The sequence below is a fragment of the Fistularia commersonii genome, chromosome 5 (genome assembly GCF_037954325.1).
Source record: "Fistularia commersonii isolate RoL2024-O1a breed Wild chromosome 5, RoL_Fcom_v1.0, whole genome shotgun sequence".
In the NCBI taxonomy this organism is placed as follows: Eukaryota; Metazoa; Chordata; class Actinopteri; order Syngnathiformes; family Fistulariidae; genus Fistularia; species Fistularia commersonii.
The window spans coordinates 14,493,094-14,514,263 of record NC_141288.1 but is presented as its reverse complement, the minus strand read 5'-3'; the positions used below and the strand labels follow the sequence as shown (position 1 = coordinate 14,514,263).

The 21,170-nt window shown below is 38.8% G+C and overlaps 1 protein-coding gene across 1 annotated transcript; it reads left to right on the top strand.

Annotated features, from left to right (window-relative positions):
• Positions 1-1,288: 1,288 nt before the first annotated feature.
• Positions 1,289-15,167, top strand: LOC147234165 (monocarboxylate transporter 2). Its single transcript, XM_086146961.1, has 5 exons — positions 1,289-1,417; positions 5,789-6,031; positions 9,646-9,789; positions 10,382-11,179; positions 11,303-15,167. The coding sequence occupies exons 2-5, from the start codon at positions 5,815-5,817 to the stop codon at positions 11,599-11,601; spliced, it is 1,458 nt and encodes a 485-aa protein (XP_086003087.1). The 5' UTR covers positions 1,289-1,417; positions 5,789-5,814; the 3' UTR covers positions 11,602-15,167.
• The last annotated feature ends 6,003 nt before the right edge of the window (positions 15,168-21,170 follow it).

Genomic DNA, 21,170 nt, shown 5'->3' with positions numbered 1-21,170 from the left:
CATCTTAATGTCAGTTTTAACTGTAAGGCAACACAGCCCGTCACAGATGACCTATTCAGTGCACTTTCAACTTTAAGTTGAACTTTTCCTTCATTTGGGTTTGGGAAAGAAACATAAGTAAATTCTCTTTTGGGAAAGGTTGTATTTACAATTATCACTGTCAAGCAGAATAAAATGAAAGTTCATAGAATAAGTGAATAGTATCATTTCAATTATCCTGTCGGCCAAAATTGAGTTTTACAAAGCCAGCCTGTGTATACATAGTGGAGGTGTCTTTCTTCACTCACACAACTAGAGCCTCGGTCCTTCAGTATAAAAAAATAAATAAACTCAGGAAATCTTAAGGAATTCCCTGAATTTGAATAAGTGCCAAGAAATAATGGCACTTATTCATATTTGGTCTATTCACATTATATATATTCACTTATGCTAATATGCGGGGCAGATTGCAGGACAGTTAATACATGTTTTGCCCTGATTTTACATGGTTTTCACAGGGGACAAAAAATAAAAGTTGAACAAATTTCATGAAAAAAAAAAAACACGATCACTTTTCTTTTCCCAATAACCTGAGAAGGATCATTCTCCCCCTAAACACCATGGGGAGCATATTTCTGCCCCCGCCTGGAGCGCTTCTCATGCTTCCATGGTATTTTACTGTGAGATGCTGAACTTTGGTGATTCAAGCTGTCCAAAGTTAAAATACACAATTGTCATATGGGGCTTTTGCATCTCCTGCTTTTGACTATCTTGGCTGAAATAATCCACAATAGCTATTCTGTGGAGATTTTCCCAGCCGATCTGCTCTTCCCCACAGCTGGCTTTAGTTTCTGTTTATAGATGACAGGTCTTGTCCTTGCCCTTGACCTTGACCTTGATGGACAATAACCTGCACCTGCCATTAATTGAAGCATGCCCCGCCCATCTGCGCGTGTGTTACGTCACTAGGGCGGCTATTTCTTTCTTTCTTTCTTTTTTGTAAAAAGAAAATATTATTTTTCATTTTTAATATTATTTTGAAAAAAATAAATTCGTTTTTGCTAAAATGTCTACCCCACCTCCCCGCCATTTACATAAATGATGTGTTGATAAATAGGGATCGCTCTCTTTGCTTTCGACACCGTTTTTATCATGAAGATAACATTCATTTTCGTGTGCCGTTTCAGCTTCACGACAAAGGAGAAGAGACAATACATGCATCAGTCAGCAGAGCTCAGAATCTGGATCAATCCCCGGAGCTACTCGCGTCTAAAATAGCACGGCAGACTCCGCCCCTCAGCGCGGTCGCCGATCACGTCAGGCAATGGCGAGTAAATTTAAACAGCCACAAGTCTACAGCAGTCACACGCATCTTTCGGATCCAAGGTCGCGGAGCGGCCGTCTGACCAAGATACGAGTACCGTCCTCTGCGCTTAAGGTATAGTAATACTGACCGTGGTTGTCATTGAGATATGAGGACGATTTCAACGCGCTATAATTTGCAGCGATGGGAATATGCTGCATGAATGACAGCCTCAGCCTGGGACGTGTTAGTGCAGGTGTAAATTCTCCACGTTGCGGTCAGTGACAACTGGCTAGTTAGTTAAAACAGGTAACCTCTTCACAGATATGGATGTCTAATGAATGAAATATTTATTGGTGCTATTTTTAGAGGTCGTCTGACTCGGTTTGGCCCACGCAGGCTCGGGGCGTTGTGACCGGCTTCATCCGGTCCCTGTTCTTAAATCAGCTGCATCATATGATTAGACAGCAGTGTTGGGAATCACATTGTTGTCTCCCTCCATTTCTTTTTTTTTTGCAGGTTTTGTCAATGTCATAACCCCCACAAAGACAAGGCATGAAACTCACCTGTGACTCAGCTGTCTGTAATGAATACAAGTCTGTTTGGTTTTCCCTGGAGAGTTTGTCTCTTTATCAGCAAACAAGCCCCTGGTCAAAAAGAGTAACTCCTGTGTAGGAGCATTGCAGTCAGGGAAACATCCTTGATCTTTTAAAGCTTGTGGCCTATTTTTTTGTCAAAAAGGGCTCTAGACTAATGCAACATCCAAGGAGGACAGTAGCTAACGCTGCAAACAATGCTGAGTGCTTATGTGTGGGTTTTTTATTTTATATCCCCCCCTTTAGCACTGTATGTGTATATGCCCTGAAGACCACATGATGCAATAGGTGTAATTCATTTTCATGGAGGTGTTGGAGTTCCTTTACTTCCATTTTATTGCTGATTCTATGCAGGTGCCATATTGGGTGTTCAAAAAAGTGCTCTTAAAGTATATAATTTAGCATCCACTTGAATACCCAGAAAGTTATGTTTAGTAACTGCCAAAGTTTTTTTTTTTTTTTTTTAATTCAGTAAAATCTTTCAATAGACAACAGTTAAGTCATATCTGAGATGAAGACAAGTCCAACTTTAATTTCTACTGAACTGAATGGTGTCCGCTTAACCTTCCGTCCCAAACCTGACTTGTGCATTTAAGGAAATAATTGGAATAATTGTTGAGTCAAAGTCATTCCTTTCAGTACTATAGAGACTAATTTCAATGACTTGAAGCAAGAGCAGGTGAACCAACCCATGACTACCTTCAATCTACTGATTTTGTTTCTTGTCAAAAGTTCGTCCATATTTGTGATCTGACAGGCGGCGCTTCTTTACATTTTTGACTCAGTTTTCAAGATTAGTGACTTTCCACACTTCCCTGGGGATATTTGAGGTGCCTGGGGATGCTTGTAGAACAAACCTTATGCAAAACAAAATTGTTCTTAATCTGAACAAATGCCACAAATGTCCATGTTAAGAATCCCCATTGGAAAGTTAAAGATTTGTTGCATTTCTTTTCCTTATTTTTTTCCGAATAATTTTAGCTGTGGGATTTGCCATTTTACTATGCCCATGTCAAGGTGTCTCAAACTCCATCTGCTATGGCTCAATTGTCTCTCCATAAAATCTTGAGCAAACTTTAGACATGATGTTCTTGAAAGGGCTTCAATGACAGTGGTTATCAGACATTTTAAAACTAGTTATGCCCTGCCTTTGCTAAATTGACCTCAGTTTACTGTTCTTTTTGTTGCACAAAAGGTGACATCACACTACGGATTAGTGGGGAGTTTTCCCTTTTCTTATTCTGCCTGTGTCTCTGTAAAATATGCTTTCCATCCACTTTTTGTCATGCTCTGGTTTTGAATCAACCTTTTGTTCATGGTCAAAGTGTAAAGTGACTTGTAGAGAAGTTGTTTCTTTCCCCCTCAGATTTTGTTTGGAAAGTGTTTTATTACTAGATGTATTTGTTTAATTAAATTTATTACTTATTAGACTACATATCTTGATTTTTAAAAATGATTCTCAACACTTTAAAAAGCTGCCTGATTTGTTTAACAATTGGTTCATCATTTACCTAATGTCTGTATAAGTGAGATTACCTTCACACTAATCTTACATTGCCATAACTCTTGGGGACTTGGGTGGCGTGGCGGTCATTCAGCTGATTATGTTGGCGGACGCTGTTAGAGGTCATTTCCTCTTGAAGACTTGTTGGTGCTGAATTCCTCTAGTCCAAGCTTTCAATGATCTAGGCTGCAGTATTTTGAGCTGTATTTCAATATCCTACAACTGATGCAGAATTTACAGTTTTTATGACTACTCTTATGATTAATGTTCAGTGCTCTTATTTATGAATATTGATGATCAACTGGCCTAAACTTATTCTGATTTTAACCCCCCCCCCCCCCCCCTCCCCATTGCACTAAACAAATTTTAATTTATGGTACTGTGCCTCAGGTTTGTATCATCCAAAAACTGACAACTGAAATTCTTGGAAGCTAAAAGGCTTCACTCATGCCTCAACTTGCTTATTCTCTATACCTGACTTTTTGCTTTAAGGTCTAATTGCAGCACCATCCCCAGTTGTCTCTGGAAGTTTCCAGGTGTTTGCTCAGTAATTGGGACTTGAACATTTGTTTATTCATAATCATGAAAATTCACACTCTACTAATGCAAGTTGCTTTTATAATAGATTTTTTTTTTTTTTGGGGGGGGGGGGGGAGCTTCACTCTTAACAGATGGATAAAACTTGAGGGGAGGAAAAACCTGAATGGAAGCCAAAGAACTTCAGCAGACATTTACATTAAGCAGCCCTTTTTGAATGCAAGGGCTAGTATAGTTGAGCATCCAACATTTGAAGAGTTGAGTGTTTTTTTTTTGAGAGGCTGGTTTTGAAATCCGTTGGGCTGTATGGCTAGCTGAAATTACTAAGATTGTACTGGACTGCATGCAACTATAAGGCGCACATGTCTCAAACCGGTAACAGCAGATTGAGTTAATGTGAAGTCGTTGTCTATTGTGGCAGTTTTGCCATTTGGACCTTTTTGAAAAGGAGGAAATTGCATTTTTTTTTCCCAATATTTTCTCTATTGACAGGGACTGAAGGATAAACACTTAATGCCACTTCCATCAATAGGCTTGTAATTCAATTAGATCAGCTCTTCACAAAGAAGGGTTACAAATTGCAAGTGACTTACAGAATAACTCTTTTGGGCAAATCTAGATGTTGGGATATACAGCTACATCAATGCTAGTTTTAAAATAAACGAAGTCAGATACTTCCAGTTTATCCTTAACATGACAAATGTATTTACTCAAGTAATTCTTCCCCAAAATTTTGCCCCATTAACTCAGCATGCCATACACTGTAGCCTGACCTGGGTAGGGACAGGAGCATAATTCAATAGGGTTTATGATACGAACACAATATTGTAAGTGTAAATCACTGGGGTGGGGGGCTACATTTCTTAGGTCCCTTTGTGTAACTGTAGAGCATTTCCTGCAAGTATGGTGCTTATGGGAATAAACCTGTAACCTTCAAAAGATGAAATGGTTACTCTAGCATATGACGGGGATAACTTTGAACTAAGGAATTTCTAGCTCCAGTAAAGTGATATCACCTTTTGTGTTAAAGTAAAGGTTGGGGTTTTACATTCCTTGATTTTTGGCAGAAAGTTTCTTACAGAATTCACTAAGTCAACAGTGGACAATACAATTAGGTTCAGTTAGGGAAATATTTGAATCTCTGATCTTATGAGGGTGGTATCTCTTATAAATGAATATTGACAAGTTCTAGCTACTGCTAAATTGTTGGTGTCTTGAATACCCTTCTGTATATAACCTTTAGTTGTGGTAGGCAGGAGAGAACCTGTTTCTGGTGAAACTATTTTGGGGGATGGTTCTCTTTTCCCTCACTGTAGTCCTACGCAACATTCCTTTATTAGAGGATTGTGGGCTGGTGGAAAAGGCTACTAAAGTAGTTGTGTGCTCATACATGTAAAAAGACCTTTTTTTTTTTTTTTAAGTCTTGATCTTGTACTGAATGTTGCTGCTTCAGACACAACACAGTTGTTTCTACCATACACATTAGCACCTGGCCTGAATGCAGGTGCAACCCTTTCCATTTCTTCCTTTGGGATGGGCTCAAGGTGACTTGTGGGTGTAGCCATCTTGTCACTCATGCATGCCAGCTGCCAGTGTTTGCATATGCCCCACCCACCCCCCCCTACAGGATACGGACCTGTGGTAGACTGTTACTGAAGGAGTGACACTTGTTTCTTTTTTTTTTTTTTTTTTGATAACTCACAGCAACTTGCTTTGACTCATTACAATGTAGATTTTTTTTAACCTTTAGAGGTATGCAGGTATTTGCTCTGATTTAAGAAAGTGTGGTTAAAATTCACCACCATAATAGAAGCATATGCACTTATTACCATTTTGATTTGAATGTGTGTTTTGTTTTTCTGTCTGCAGCTAGTCAACGTTGAGGTGGACCAGCAATGTCCCCACCTGAAACCTGTCACAAACCTGTGCCTCCACCGGATGGTGGTTGGGGATGGGCTGTTGTGTTTGCATCATTCATCTCCATAGGCTTCTCCTACGCCTTCCCTAAAGCCATCACGGTCTTCTTCAAAGAAATCCAGATCATCTTCAATGCTTCTTACAGTCAGATTGCATGGATCTCCTCCATTATGCTTGCAGTCATGTATGCAGCTGGTGAGTTATTCTCTTTGGCATCATTAAATTGTGCTGCTGAAATCTCATTTTGGAAGGCATTTCTTTGTGCATAGAAACTCTTAGACAACTGAATTTAATAAATCACTAAGATAGAAGAAAGTGAAGTTGAATACTAAGCTACCGGCATGGGATGTTTGTGTGTAATATATGGTTATTTTAAATTAAGATATGAGTGTTCTTGTTGTGACTAGCACATTGAACTGGTAACTTTCTAGATGTGTACAGGACTATTTTTGACACTTTAATGTCAAGCATAAAAATGAATGTACTTTATCAAATATACTCTTAATTGTCATTGCTATGAAACATGTGTACAATGGTCTTGTCCTGCCTTCCCTGAATTTATCTTTTCCATATTACTGTGACAAATTATTCCTTGCAAATGTAATTAGACTACACGTACCACTTAAGGGTTGCCGGCTTGAAATTTAAGGCAAATACTGTAAGTCTTAATTTTCAGAGGTGTAAATCAGATGTGAGCTCAAACATGAAAGCATCTATTAAAACATTTTGTTTGCATGGGATTGGAATTTGAACATGTGCACTCTTAATCTTTGTTTGACATTGCTGCTGCATATCTTGCTGCAAATCCTAAATAACAGGTTTACTGAATCATTTAAAAATGAACTAAGATTCTTAAACTACTCAAAGCACACTGGATATCAGGAAGAGACTTAACTTTCCTGTACAAATTGTTATGCTGCAATGTATGGACTACTGGATACAGGACAGATGGATGATGTAGTTTCATGTGATCATCCAGGAGTTGCGTTTGACAGGAATATGTAATTAAATCCTCAATTGTGATCTGAAGGGATGTCCCCATATTGTGGCGCTCACCTGGTATATATCCCTCCCTACTTGGGCTGCAGCCTTTTGCTTGGCATTGCCACAGCTGCCATCTGTCCCTGTGGTAATCCGGCTGTCATTCTATCTACTGCTGTTATCCCATCTGTGCTCGTCATCAGCAGACCTGGAAAGCAGAAGTCCGGGCATTTTAACTTGATGCTACAACCCAAATCTTACAGAAATTAGGTAGCATTTTAAAAGATCTGTTAGTGACAGCATGTTTTCTGTTGAGCTTGTAACTAATAGATTCAAATGGAAAGGAAACACACACAGGATAACCTTTGCAGTATGTTTGTTTTCTGGAAGGCTGTAGATAGCCTACCTACATTTAAAGAAATTTTCTCATGAGCTCACTCCCTCCTCTTCTCGTCCCCTTCCATTGCACCTTTTCCATTGAATTAAAACTATTTGTCAGTGGTGTATTAGGATACAATTTTACCAATAGTTCACTTTCTTTTGTTTTTATTAGCTATCACTTCTCTTATTACAAACATTGTCTGAAACCTCAGACTGGGATTTTAGCTGGTCTGTTGTCTGCCACAGACTGAAGCTTTATCTTGACCACTGAAACTACATTTATTTTTACTTGAGTTGCATTCTGTATGGTATTCTGCCATAGATGACTCTCGCTTCTGCTGGAGATATGCCAACACTTTAAGTTTAAGAAAAAAAAATTGTGGTGGGGATAAGTCTTTTGGAAGGCTCCACACTATATTCAACTACTGTAAATGGAAGATCTTACTTATCTATCAATAGAAGCATCGTGGCATGGAAGGCTAAACCTGGAAAATACATGTCACTTTTTAAAGTTCTCCTGACAGGAGGCAGTTGACATAATAGAATTTTTAATCAAGGTGAAATTGGTAACACGATAAATTGCATTCAACAATTAAACACGAGCACATGAAATCAAGGCATGAAAGCACTTGTATCACAGTCATGTGAAATGAAGTACAGTAATTCAAAATGTCAACGTTCATAGATCCGGTTATTTAGTCTTAAGGTCAGTAATCAATCACTTTCAGGTCTTAACACAATTTGAGGTACGTAATTTAAAAAAAAAGCCTTTTGTTGTTTGCTTAACTTAAGCATTGACTTTCATATCGTTCACGCTGATACTGAGATGTTTGAATATAGGGCAAACCTTACAAATGAGACCTTGTGTTTTAAATATTAAAACTTGAGGGTTGCAAAACCAAGAATCTAGTTTCTCTTGAGATGGCTTGGGCACTTTTTGGTTCTACAATGTGATCCTGCATTTGATTAAATCAGACAGCTGGGAGGCATGGTCGCCTTAGGATGACGTTTTAATCTGCATGCTGTGTCAGTGTGGGATCAGTGTTGGTAATCCTGGGAGACATGACCTTGAGCAAGGCAGCATGGAAATCTGTTATGTAAACTATCAATCATAAAATGGTGTGCTTTGTAAACAGACTAAAGTTTTTTTTTTTTTAACCAGTTATCACCTATGTTACGTTCTGACTTGGAAGGGAAGCAGTCTAAAACCAAATGTAATTCGTATTTAATAAAATCATTTATTATGGAAGCTTGAAAAACAGGGTGCGGAGATACAATTATAAGGGAAAAGGGTCTGTTTGGCTGCTGCTCAAATCTACGAAAGGAATAAAACAGTCCTCATAAGGAGACTGTTCCACTACCTAGATGTCTGCCAGTAGAACAACAAAAGGAAACTATCCACACTACCTGGAAGTGGAAAACACAAAAGTATCAGTCAGCGACCCTAACACCCTTCCAGTATTTAGCCTCAACATCCCTCCAGTATCAAGGCTCACAAATCACAGTATTTGGCTTAACCACCCACTCAAACTGTGCTGTTAATTCCCCCAGTTATACTAGTGTTTGATATTGCATTAAACTAAACCCACCATTAGCAATAGGACTCAAACTATCGTATCAAATTACCCCCCCGCCCCCAAATAAGTAATGTGCATTGTCTGGATTTAGGCTCTATAAAGCCTAGGAGAATAGTGATCACTGCTGAGGATGCAAATGAGGGATTGCGCCTCTTCCTTAATCTTTGACCTTGAGCAGAAGACTCAGGTTGTCTGTAGCCTGAAATTCCACAGGGCATGGAAGAAATTCTATCGTGTCTGGTAAAAAGAGCATACTATAATTGAATACATTTTCACTTGTTGCTGTTGAACTTTTCTTAAACAGCCCTTTGAAATTTGAGGTAATACTTATCCAAATTTTTTTTTTTTTTAAATGGCCCCCTCCTCCTAAGCAACAAGGCAAAACCACCACTCTGCTTCGCTCAAGAACAGACCTAAAGCTCCGTAACTTTCAAATCCTCCAATTTCATAAATTAAGGAACAGTATATGGGCATTGAGTTTTTAATCGCAACAAATGACTGGTTCAATTGTTCAGTTATTTTTGAACTGACATGCATGTTACATGCAAGTGTTTAAGATTCATTGACACCACAGGCTCTCACTAAAGTGTTGAGCTCTCCACTCATCTCATGTGAAATTAAGTCATGGGCAGATGTGTCAGCACAGCTTTAAGACTTACTTTTGGACAAGATTTTGCTGAACCTAGTGCAAGGTGAGGTTCAAGTATCAACGTATAATTCCACATTGGAACACGGCACTCCTGTTTCACGGTGTTCAATTTAACCTGGCTGCCACTTATATGCAACTTCGCAAGACCTGATCAAATAATCAGGTAGACATTTTTGCGGATCTGACTGCAGTAAACATTAAATCTCTCCCCTCTATTTCAGGTCCTGTCAGCAGCATACTCGTCAACACATTTGGCTGCAGGCCAATTGTCATAATGGGAGGTATTCTCTCCTCCAGTGGGATGATCTTGGCTTCGTTCTGCACCAGTGTGGCACAGCTTTACATCTGCATTGGTGTTATTGGTGGTGAGTCTTAAAGTCCCTTCTTTCATTTACCTTTCTTAGTGTGTATTAAATTGCAAGTGTAATTGGTGTTTATCACCAAAATACCAAAAATACAATCTGTTACTTTTACAAAAAGTAGATGGTTGCTAAGACTCCTCAGTTTCAGCTTTCAAACTCTTTGCAACAGGAGTGTTTGAAAGCTCAAATCTTAGAGCCCAACTAAGCCTTCTTATATTAACAGAAGGTTGGTAAATGCAAGCCTTTAGAGTATTTGTTATCCTAGCTCTTATCTGGTATCGTAAATTTTTAAGAATTTTTATGGCAACATTTTTGGGAAATGTAGAAGCACACTTTATGTAATTTGCAAGGGTAGTGAACCTTAATTGGTCCATAAATGGCAAAAGTATCCCTTGGCTGCAAAATAAAACTTTTGTTGAACAAATCACAGTATATGAAGTTTACTGAAGGAGTAGTTGTATTAAATGTCTGGGCTGTGGACAAAAGTAGGCTTAGAATTACTTATGGGGAAATGGAAGTATGGATATGGTGTAAAAGTATTATTCACAAACTTTTTTTGGGGCTATCTATAGTCTAATATCATCCTTCTCCATAGGACTTGGACTGGCATTCAACCTCCAGCCAGCATTGACGATGATAGGCATCTACTTCTTAAAGAAACGTCCGATTGCTAATGGGCTAGCAATGGCAGGAAGTCCAGTATTTCTCAGCAATTTAGCACCGCTCAACCAGTACCTCTTCAATCAGTTTGGCTGGAGAGGAAGCTTCCTCATCCTAGGTGGTATTTTGCTAAACTGCTGTGTGGCTGGTTCTCTCATGAGACCCCTTGGACCTCCACCTGCTAAGGTCAAAAAAGAGGAATGCACTGCCATTATTACAACAAAAGAGAAATGCACAGCTTGGCAATTGGTAACCAGCTACCTGGACTTGTCTCTCTTCAAGCATCGTGGCTTCCTCATCTACCTGTCAGGGAATGTCGTAATGTTCCTGGGCTTCTTTGCGCCTATAGTCTTCCTTACGGCCTTTGCAAAGGACATGGGTGTGGACGACTACTCTGCTGCCTTCCTGCTCTCAATCCTGGCGTTTGTTGACATTGTTGCTAGGCCTACCATGGGGCTACTGGCAAACTCCCATTGGGTCCGACCAAGGATCCAATATTTCTTCAGTTTTGCAGTCTTTTACAATGGGGTGTGCCATATTTTCTGCCCACTAGCCAAAGATTACACTGGTCTTGTTATATATGCTGTGTTTTTTGGTTTTGCCTTTGGCATGGTTAGCGCTGTGCTATTTGAAACACTTATGGATCTGGTTGGACCTAAGAGGTTCTCCAGTGCTGTTGGCCTCACCACTATTGTGGAATGCTGCCCAGTCCTCCTCGGACCTCCACTAGCAGGTACTGTTACTAATCTCTAGCAGAGTTTTTGTTTTTATTGTCTTATTACGCTTGCCATGCGTGTGTGTTTGGTCTAAGTGACCTCACTTGCAGATGAATTAACACCTGTTTGCTGTCTTGCAGGGAAACTCGTTGATGTGACGCAGAGTTACCAGGCCCTGTATTTCAGTTGTGGTGCTATAGTGATTTTTGCCAGTATTTGGCTCTTCATTGGAAACTTCATTAACTACAGACTCTTGGACCGTGAGCGGAAACTTGAGCAAACATGTGAAGAGATGTACAAGCCGACTGACACGGAAGATCCAGATCATCATGATGACGATTCGAAGCAGCCTGATGAGGAAGCCCAAGCCACAGAAGAAGAGGAGCTTGTCAACAAAACTGAAGAGGAGGAGCCTATGCAACGGGAAACAAACATCTAGATTGCTCAACCTTGCCACAAGGTGCCTCATGGGGTTTACCAGGCTCCATTCACAGCCCTCCGTTTAAAATGCCAAAGAACAACCCTTGTAGGATGTGAAGTGTAGCAAGAGCAGCATGGAACGGATTGTATGCAAGTAAAGAGGCAGAATTACTTAATGTGGAGAAAAGTATTAGTCTTTCTTGCCACATTCATGTTGATCTGCAGCCTCTGTTTAGTAAATGTGGCAGATAATTCACTCAAGCTGCAGTGCAATGTTCTGTCAGTTCACAACATGGATTCGGCATCAGTTTCTTGTGTAACTCACAGTAAAGTGAATCCATAGGGTTGAGATTGACTGTTCTTGCAGGGGATCATGATTTGTGGAGAGGAAGGTTCTAATCAACAGCATTTTAGTGGTTGGAAAGCCTTTTGAGCTGCTTTAAGTCAGTGTCTGTCCTTGGACAGCACTGATTCAAATGGTTCATATGTAACCTTGTGTTGTGGTTGGAGGCAGTGATTGTAACAGCTGATCAGCCAGAACAAAAACTTTATTTAGGGTTTGACAAATTATTTAAAATGTCTTGTCTTCAAATTTTACGGAGTACTAAATATCTGGAAAATGACTTGATTGCTTGCATTTTAAACTGATCAACTCTGTTTTGCAGTTGTTGACCCTCAGCTCCTCTGAAGGAAACAAAAGTGGCTAAATTTAATGCAGTGCTATCAATCTTAGCAGGCTTGGCGTTTTTGGTCAATCTAGTAATGAGCCATAACACAAAAGGCAGTTGCACTGTTAACTGCATTTGAGGACCCTAAAATTCCAACCCTATAAAAGATGTTTTAAGGCTGATGTTGGAGCCTGTGTATTAAGCTTCTTGTCTGAGCACTGTAATGTGTCATTAAAATGTTCATTTAGCATTAATAAAAAAAACTGCTGTAATTGTTGCACTCGTTTATGCTGCACTTGAACTGCGAAATATCACACTTGACCTGAAACTGCTGTCAGACACTGACTTTGATTACTGAATGCAATTAACTTGGGGCCTTAATCCTGTTCCTGGCCAAAAAGGCATGTGTTTGTTTTCTTCCATCGGTCCCATTAGCAATAGACTCATTTGTCAAAGTACATATGCATTGCAGTATAGCCATCTCTTTGATTCATTGCCTTGAAGGTAATGGGATAAATGCAGGGGAATTGTACAGTGAATGTCTGCTACAGAAGCAGTGTATATTGTTTATCCACTTTCCCCAGTGATCTGTTCTGCGCTTCTGTCCTCTGTACTTTTGGCCTAAGCTGTTGCTTTCAAGAATGTGTTAATGTGGTGACATCCACTTGAAGGAATTCAGAAACATGACTGTGTAAAGGATCAAGCTCAGAGGTGGTTCCTCATGTTTGATTTCAAATGCTATAGTAAATATCTGACTGCTGTAAATGGCTGCTTAAGTCAATTCCATTTATCTGTCTGAACCTACAGCTTTGATTTTTTTAAACCTGAAACCTTCTGCTTGTCCAGTCATTGTGAACAACAATTTTCTCTCAAGATGTATTCTATAATCTAAATGTCCAGTATAGTAAAGGCTCTGGACCCACTGCGTTATGTTTCTCCCCTGTCATCCATTATTACACTGTTAGTTTTGTAGCAGTTTGTAAACAGTTCAAGGTTAGTTTTGAAATACCTTTTGATTTTCCAGAATTACATTTGGGTTTAACCAAATTGGATGAACTTTATCACTTGTGTAGGCCATCTCTTATTTAATCTTGTAGTGTGCAAACAGCATTCAATGCCATTGTTAGTGTTTTGGGCTGTAACTTTTCTGCATTGTTGATTGAATTACTTTTTGTATATGATCCTTTCATTCAGCAAGCCACACCTGTCTCACTGTAATGTACATTGGAGGTAAAAAAAAAACTACAATCAACTTCTACCACATAACACTGCCCCCTGCTGGGCTCACTCTGTCTACACCAGAAAGGGGGGGGGGGCATCCTTTGTCCAGAGACCCTTTTGAGTCAGGAGAGCCAAGTGTTAGGTGTCGTCGTCCCTCTTGTGAACTTCCTGGGTCTCCAGTATCATGCTTTAAATGATCTATGCATGTTAAACTGCAATACGCCTACATCACGAATACCCCCCCCCCCGCCCAATAAATAAATACCATAATACCACATTTTGACCTTTAAGTCAAATCCTTCAATGGACATTTATCAGTTGATTTATGAAATTATTAGAATGGGTCTTTTTTTGGGGGACGGTGGGGATATGATTTAAGGTTTTTGTGGTTACAATTCTAAACCTTAAGATTTCTAAATGAAACTGCACTTAATTAAAATTGTAGTCCGTTGTATTTATTTAATTTATAATTTTCCTGATGTAATGGAGCTGCCGAATGTAGTGGATTACCAGTTTTTAAAAACTTTGAATGAAACCAGAGCATTTTGTCATTTACCTCAAGTCAAACTTTGCTGGATGTTGAAATACAGCACCAAATCTATTAAGGCCATCCGACGCTTTGCTGGGAGCCCCTTTATCATCCAGACTGTTTCACTCACAACCAAAATTCATGCTGTTTCAAGTGGCGGCTATGAAGGAAAACAGAAATTTAGATAATTTTGCATAAGACATGAAAGCTTAATTTTTAATTTTACTAGTTTATCTTTAATTTATCAAATATTGAAAACCCAGTACTAAACCTTTAAACACAAAGCTGCCCCCATTGTGAAACCAATTTCTGATGATTGAAAATGCTCCAGTATTGTGTATTATTTGTTTCTACATGATTTTGTTAATGCACCAGTGTGTTAGTGGTGGCTGTATACAAAGTATATTCCTATAGGACAAACTGTCAATTATGCTTGGTTGCAGAAATGTGCCTTATGTTAGAGTGATCCCTCTAAACAGCTGTTTGTGATCATATGTTGTTTAATTCACATTTTGGGTCCAATCTTTTCCTTTTATTTTGCTTGTTTTTGGATCTAAATAATAAAAACAGTCATCCAAGTCTAATTAACTCTAGAAGACTTATAGGGACAAATGTATTCCCTGGCACAGATTAAATCCAGTCCAGGATTGAAATGAACACTAAATGAAGACTGACTAGGACAAGTGTGTATATGGGAAATTGTGTCAAGAAATCTAGACTTGGGGAGAAACAAACTTGCTTGGTTAATAAAGTAATATATTTGCATTTTACAGATGTAGAAAAATGAAAATTATAGCCGTAGTCTCAGCAGCTATCTAGGTCTATTATGAAGACCAAAGAAGTATCAGATGGGGTTCTCTTTTGTCAGGGCAAATATACTTCGCTATTTGCTACCTCTGCAGCCATTGTGGCAGTGGCGACAAGTACCACACCGGTATTAGAAGAGTCTATCTGATTTATGTTTTTGTAATTCTGTAACATCACAGTAGACCAATAAAGTATTAATCCAAATAAAGTTTCAAGTGTTTAATCATGTCTGAAGTTATCAAAATCCAAGAACACCTTATGTGTCAATATCTTTAATCTATAACACTTGCTGGCTTTCTCTGAAAATTACACACAATGGTTAATCTTCTCTTAGCAAGACGGTTTTTGATTCAAGTAACAATGCTGTGGTTTTTGTGTGTGACACTTGCATATTCTACTTGTGCCTCAATGGGCTTTCTTCAGGTTTTTCTGTCTTCTCACAGTTCAAAACATGTATAATGTTAATTGATGACTTATCAGAATGCTCGTATGAATGAGAGTGAATTGTTGTGTGAATTATCTATACCACCTGCACAAAGCGTTGTGAATTATCAATACAATCTGTACAATGCTTTGTGCAGGTGGTATAGATAATAAATGCATGAATGAATACATCATCACATTCTTAAAGACTGCATTTTGCTGATAAAACTTCATATTTTAGGATTGAATTACTTAAATTACCTCAAGAAAAACACAACTGTATTCAATGTATCCTCTAATTTGACCTTGGAAAAAAAGGGTCATGCAACTAACCCGTAACACCTTTTTTTTACTTACATTTCTTATAAACACAGACTCTCCCCTGCCCATCTCTCTCAATTGTCTTCAGTAGGTTGGTAAGCCTGCAAGTGATGGCTGGACACCCTCAGGCAGCGTTTCAGGCTAGATTTTAATGGGGCAATAAGGGTCAACCAGCGAGTGGAGAACAATAAGCTGGTGCAGTTCCCTGTGATCAGTGTTTCAGCAGGACTAGGCACCCCAGAGGGAATCCTGTTGGGTTGTTGATGCAAGAATTGGACCTTCAAAACAAGGTCAAAATCTATTCACTGCAAAGCTGTGAGTTTCATGTTGGGTGCCCTTGGATACAAGTGGACAACAATTAGCTGTCACATTAACTTCACCTCACCATTAAAGTAGTCGTAAAGGGTCAAATACTGAGGGGTAGCAGGTGCCTCAAATTTTACCACTCTGATGATGTTATTCAGGGTTTATTATTGTCTTGTATTTAATAAATCTGAGGCTATTTTGTCGTTTATTGCACTATTTCTTGCCTTATTTGATGACCCAAAATGTAAGATATTTCTTTACAGGTGTCTGGATATAAGCAGAAGCCATGTGGTTTTTTTTCAACCTGCAACTTACCAGATAATTCTTTGCTTTCCATATAAGATTAAAATGACATGCAAAAAAAAACATTCAAAAATAATTCAATCTTAAGAAATTAAGCTGTGATGCAGCAAATCCTGCTTGTATTGTTTCAGATTGTCCATGACACATCATATCAAAGGGAAGTACTGAACTTGGACATCACAAAGCTTTATTGTCTCTTTTTCTCTTACACAATAATAGAGGAAGAAATGGCTCTCTGAGCATCCGTTAAAAGCCCCTGTTATCACACTGCACTCAGCAGCTGTGCGAATGAAACCAATAAACGGCAGCCCCGAGGCGCTCTGACCCAGACTGGACCCCAAGCCGTTATGCCCAAAAGCTACAAGCTGCTCTGGTGTCTCAACAAGACACACATTAACCTTTACTCCATTATTTTTCTGGGGAGATCTCACACTTTGAAGTGCTTCCATTTAACCTTCATTTAACTTTTGTGTCATGCACTCCCAGGCGCCCCTTTTTGACAGCAGAAGCCTTTAGAAGTCAGAATAGGCCTGCGGCTATAGATGGCATATCAGCACATCTGTCTGCTCCATCACCAGGTTGTAGAGTGAGAAACTGGCTGTTTGTTCGTCTGTTCCTGCCACTGCCTGAGTGTTACTGCAGGTTGGTGTCAGGAAGATAATTTCAAGCATGAGTCAAACTTTTTCATGAAGTTAGTCAGCTTCAAAAATATAGCCAGCAAAACTCCTAATCAAGAGTATGGTTCCAAGTGGTATTCTCTCGTTCAGTCTTTCCTTTTAATAATTAACATTTCAATTTCAGGATCAACAGTTCAACTTGAACACACCGATGAGACTGCATCATTTCTCTGGGACATAAGATATTTCGTCAACCAGAAATCAAATCAAAATTCTAAACTTTATCTCCATAGCAATACCCCACTTAATGAAAATGTCTTTACAATTGTTAACCCATTTCTGAGTTCTGATTACCTGGTTTACTTTTGGCCAGAGTTGTAGTTCTGTCTAATCATTGCTGAACTTTTGTTTAAAAAGTGGGTTCATGGGCAGCATGGTGTCGTCATGATTAGCGCCTCGACTACTTCTAACAGCGCACCTTTTTATATGGAGTTTGCATTTTCCCAGTGTCTATGTGGGGTTTCCTCCAGGTTCTCGTTTCCTGCTGTCCAAAACCATGCAGCTGATTTATATGAAACTTTGAATTGTCCAGATGTGTGGAGGAGAGAGTGAATGGTTGTATGTCTCTATATGTAGCCCTGTGATTGACCAGCGACTAGTCAAGGGTGAACCCTACCTCTTACCTAATAACGGCTGGGACAGGCTCCAACATCCCTGTGACCCTGAGTGTGGCCTCAGCAGTACAGGTTCAGAATAAATGAATGAATCATCAAAGGGTTTATATCACTCAGAAGACAGAATAAGCAAAACATTATGATGCAATGGACTATACAGATTTGAATGACATACTACTCCAAGTATAGGTACACTGCTGTGGTGGATATCTAATCAAATTGTAAAGTTTCAATGAATACATCTACAACGAAGCTTTCACTCCAAATGTCGTCACTTTATTCCCAACAACTTCACTTGATATAACCGGACTAGACACGCTCCACATCACTACCTCGCCCATCTTACCGCTCTAACCCCATCAACCCGCCTCCCCCTCCGCCTGTCCCTCCGTGCTCTTTCCAACAATCACCAGGCCCCATTCTAGTTGACAAACCTGCAGTCTAGTGATCAGCAAATGGCCGGAGAGTGACAGGCCCACAGCCTGTAGCTTCTATTTCGGGGGAACTACTGTCGCTCCAGTATTATAACCGTTAATTCCTTCAGTGCCTTCAGTTCATTTAGAGTCCAGATTTCCAATCTAATTGCAGCTTTTATGCCATGTAATAGACTTGTTAAGCAAACAGGACTTCAAACGAGAGCTATGATTTGGGTTACACAACCGTTACTGATGAGTGTATCATCATCCTGTGTTGGAGGGAATAATGAGTCCAGTAGGAGAATCTTATTTTTTTTTTAAATACCGGAGGGTGTTACATGGTTTTCTCCACCTTGAGCAGATATAAAGTTAGACAGTGAAGATCTATTTTACCGCTTTGATGTGGCCTGTCTTCCCTTTAAATTTCGGATGTCACTGCAAGGAGGACGGCACGAAGATGAAGCTTTCCCTCTTACTTTTACTGCAGAAAAGCCCATGACTAAGCCCAAATGGCAAATGTCAGTAAGTAGAGGCAAAAATGCTACTGTTCATACATCAGAATTGAAAAAAAACATGCATAAACCTGAGTGAAAAAAGTGATCCCTTTTAAGATGTCTGATTCTGCACATACTCTATATGCCTCTACCTTAATAAATGATTAAGACACATTTGCAAGCTGAAAGCTGAACATAGAGGGCACTCTTAGCACAGTTTTGTCTCACACCACTGAGAACCTATTAATATTGACCTGAAAATAGGTGGGAACTTTTGCTCTGTGTGAGGAACACGAGGAAACACCTTTAGTCACATTTTGTAAATGTGAATTATTGGTAATTATTTTGGGACATGAAAAATCACAAAAAGCTGAAATCAGTTGTGATGTTTTTGTATTGCATTCACATTTATTTGTTTTTTATAAGTCTAGAAATGTCTCGTTTTTCTCAGTGCAGAGATACTTCCACCCTGACAGATTCATTTTTACTTTGGACACTTCAGTGACTGCAAGGCCAGACTTGTGGACTCTGTCACTGTTCAGTGAGAGTCTCTTGGGTTTGGGGGATATCTCATCACTCTGTCAAGCTGTCAAGCTTAAAAGGAATTGATCCTTGAATGTAATAACTTAAAATAACAACAAATCGTCCTTTGGGTTAAAAACCATCAGGCTGCAAATCAGTAATTATCAAGCTGATCATAACAGGCAATCAGAAAAGTGTCAGTTGTCCAGACTTTCTGTTTAAAATCTGTTAACTTTTTTGTTTTTTTCTCTTTACAACAATTAGCCCAACTTGTTCTTAAAACTTTTGCAGGTAGTTTCTTGTATATAATTACATTGTGGCCAGTTTCCTTGCTAATTATGGAAAAGCATGCAGTTATTTGTCTTTATTGAGGTTTTTTGTTGTGGTTTTTTATGATGATCTTTAGACAATTGTGGAGAATGATTTTGGCCAAATTAATATAAGATTATTATCTAAAGAGTGCTATTTTAGGAAATAATTAAACAACAAAGGTTTGCAAAGTGTTTGGTGTTCAAAGTGTGAACTCCTATCCAAAGCTATTCAATAAAAACAAAGTCATTTTAACTTTTATTCAGAGGGAATGGAAGATTTTCCATTTTGCCATTTTGTTAAATACAAGATCAGTATCTTGTTCTGAAAATATTTGTTCTACCAACTTATTGAAAGATAAAATGTAATGTTTCTCAATAAAAAAAACACAGGGAACTTAACAAAATTATTGCTTAATACTGAGAAATATATCTGTTATATTCAACCAAAAAGAAAGTAAGGCTGATACACAATGGAAACAGCAAGGTTCATGACAATTTACAGGAAAAGGATGGGCAATTTGCTTTCCTTATGTGTTTTGATTGATTATGTAAAACTGAAAACTGAACTTTTATTGTGAAGTTGGGCTTGAGAAGGACCTATTCCACTTTTGAGATTTTTCTCTAATTCCCAAATAATAGAAGATTGTACACAGATGTATTAGAAGGACAAAAAGTATTGGATGTCTGTGCTCTTTAACCGTATGTGTTTTATTCTCTAAACGGCACACAAAAATGAAAATTTAGCCATTATTTTGTCACACCTATAGTCACAAAAGGTCAGCTTAGGGTTTTTTGTGGGCATTGTTCACTATTACCCAAAAACTTCTTGAAAACTGAAATGAGCCCTTATTCAAAGCACCAAAATAACAACAACAGCAGCAACCGCAGCAGTAACAACAAACAAACAAACAGTATATTATGAAGGATGTCTTTTCAAATTACTGTGCTCATGGCAAGGCTTTCAGTCCCGAGGAACCAGATGTTTTATATATATGTATAAACACACATAATTTTAATACATCATAAATAACACATAACTTAATGTCCTTTATTAAAGTTGTGAAGAGATCTGCTTGGCTGTCAGGCTTTGGCAAAGCTATTGCTCCAGTGTTCAATTTGGCATTCAGTTTCAATCTAAGTGCCCTACATTCAAGCATTTGTGTTGCAAGACCCAGCAGTTTCACTGACGCCTCATGTGTTTCTCTGTCTTCCCAATGAAATTCTATAAAAATGCTTGTTCCTGAGATTGTCTATTAGACTGCTCTCCTAACAATGGAAATATTATTATTATCAAGTTTTTGTGACTTGGACAAGTTGTGTAAATGGAAGACTGAGGTGTGCACACAGCTGCTTATATAATGATTGTTGTTCGCCCTGCAGGGGTGTCACCATGGGAATTTTGAAACCACAGGGAGGGTTCATTCCAGGCTCAGGTGCCAACATAGTTTTTCATATCACCTCTTTCCAACTCTTAACTTCAGAGCACATCTAGCTTCACTTAATGTCACTTCACATCATCATACAGTGTTTCCTGACCATACACCTCATGAATTCAGCATTTTTTTTGGATGCAAACATCAGCTTAAAACTGGACAGCAGATGCAGTAATCACAGAGTTAGTTCTGTGACACTTCATGACCTGCAATACTGCGGGCAGCTATACTTAGACATGTCCTGACTATGTGGTAAGGTTACCCAGAATTCATACAGCAGCAGGTTGCATCTTTCATTCCCTGACATGAGGTAAAAAGGTCACCTGCCTCAGAATCCAGTCAGTGTGAAAGCGTAAACAGTCCTTTTCCATGCTTTGAAGTGAACTGCAACAGATACCAGTGGACCTTTTGAGGTTGGAATACATAACAGGGCCTTTTTTTCTTGTGTTTGTTTTGGGATAGGCCACACATGTTCTTCATCTCTAACAATCTGTAGGGGTATAATATATGTGTATATATATATATATATATATATATATATAT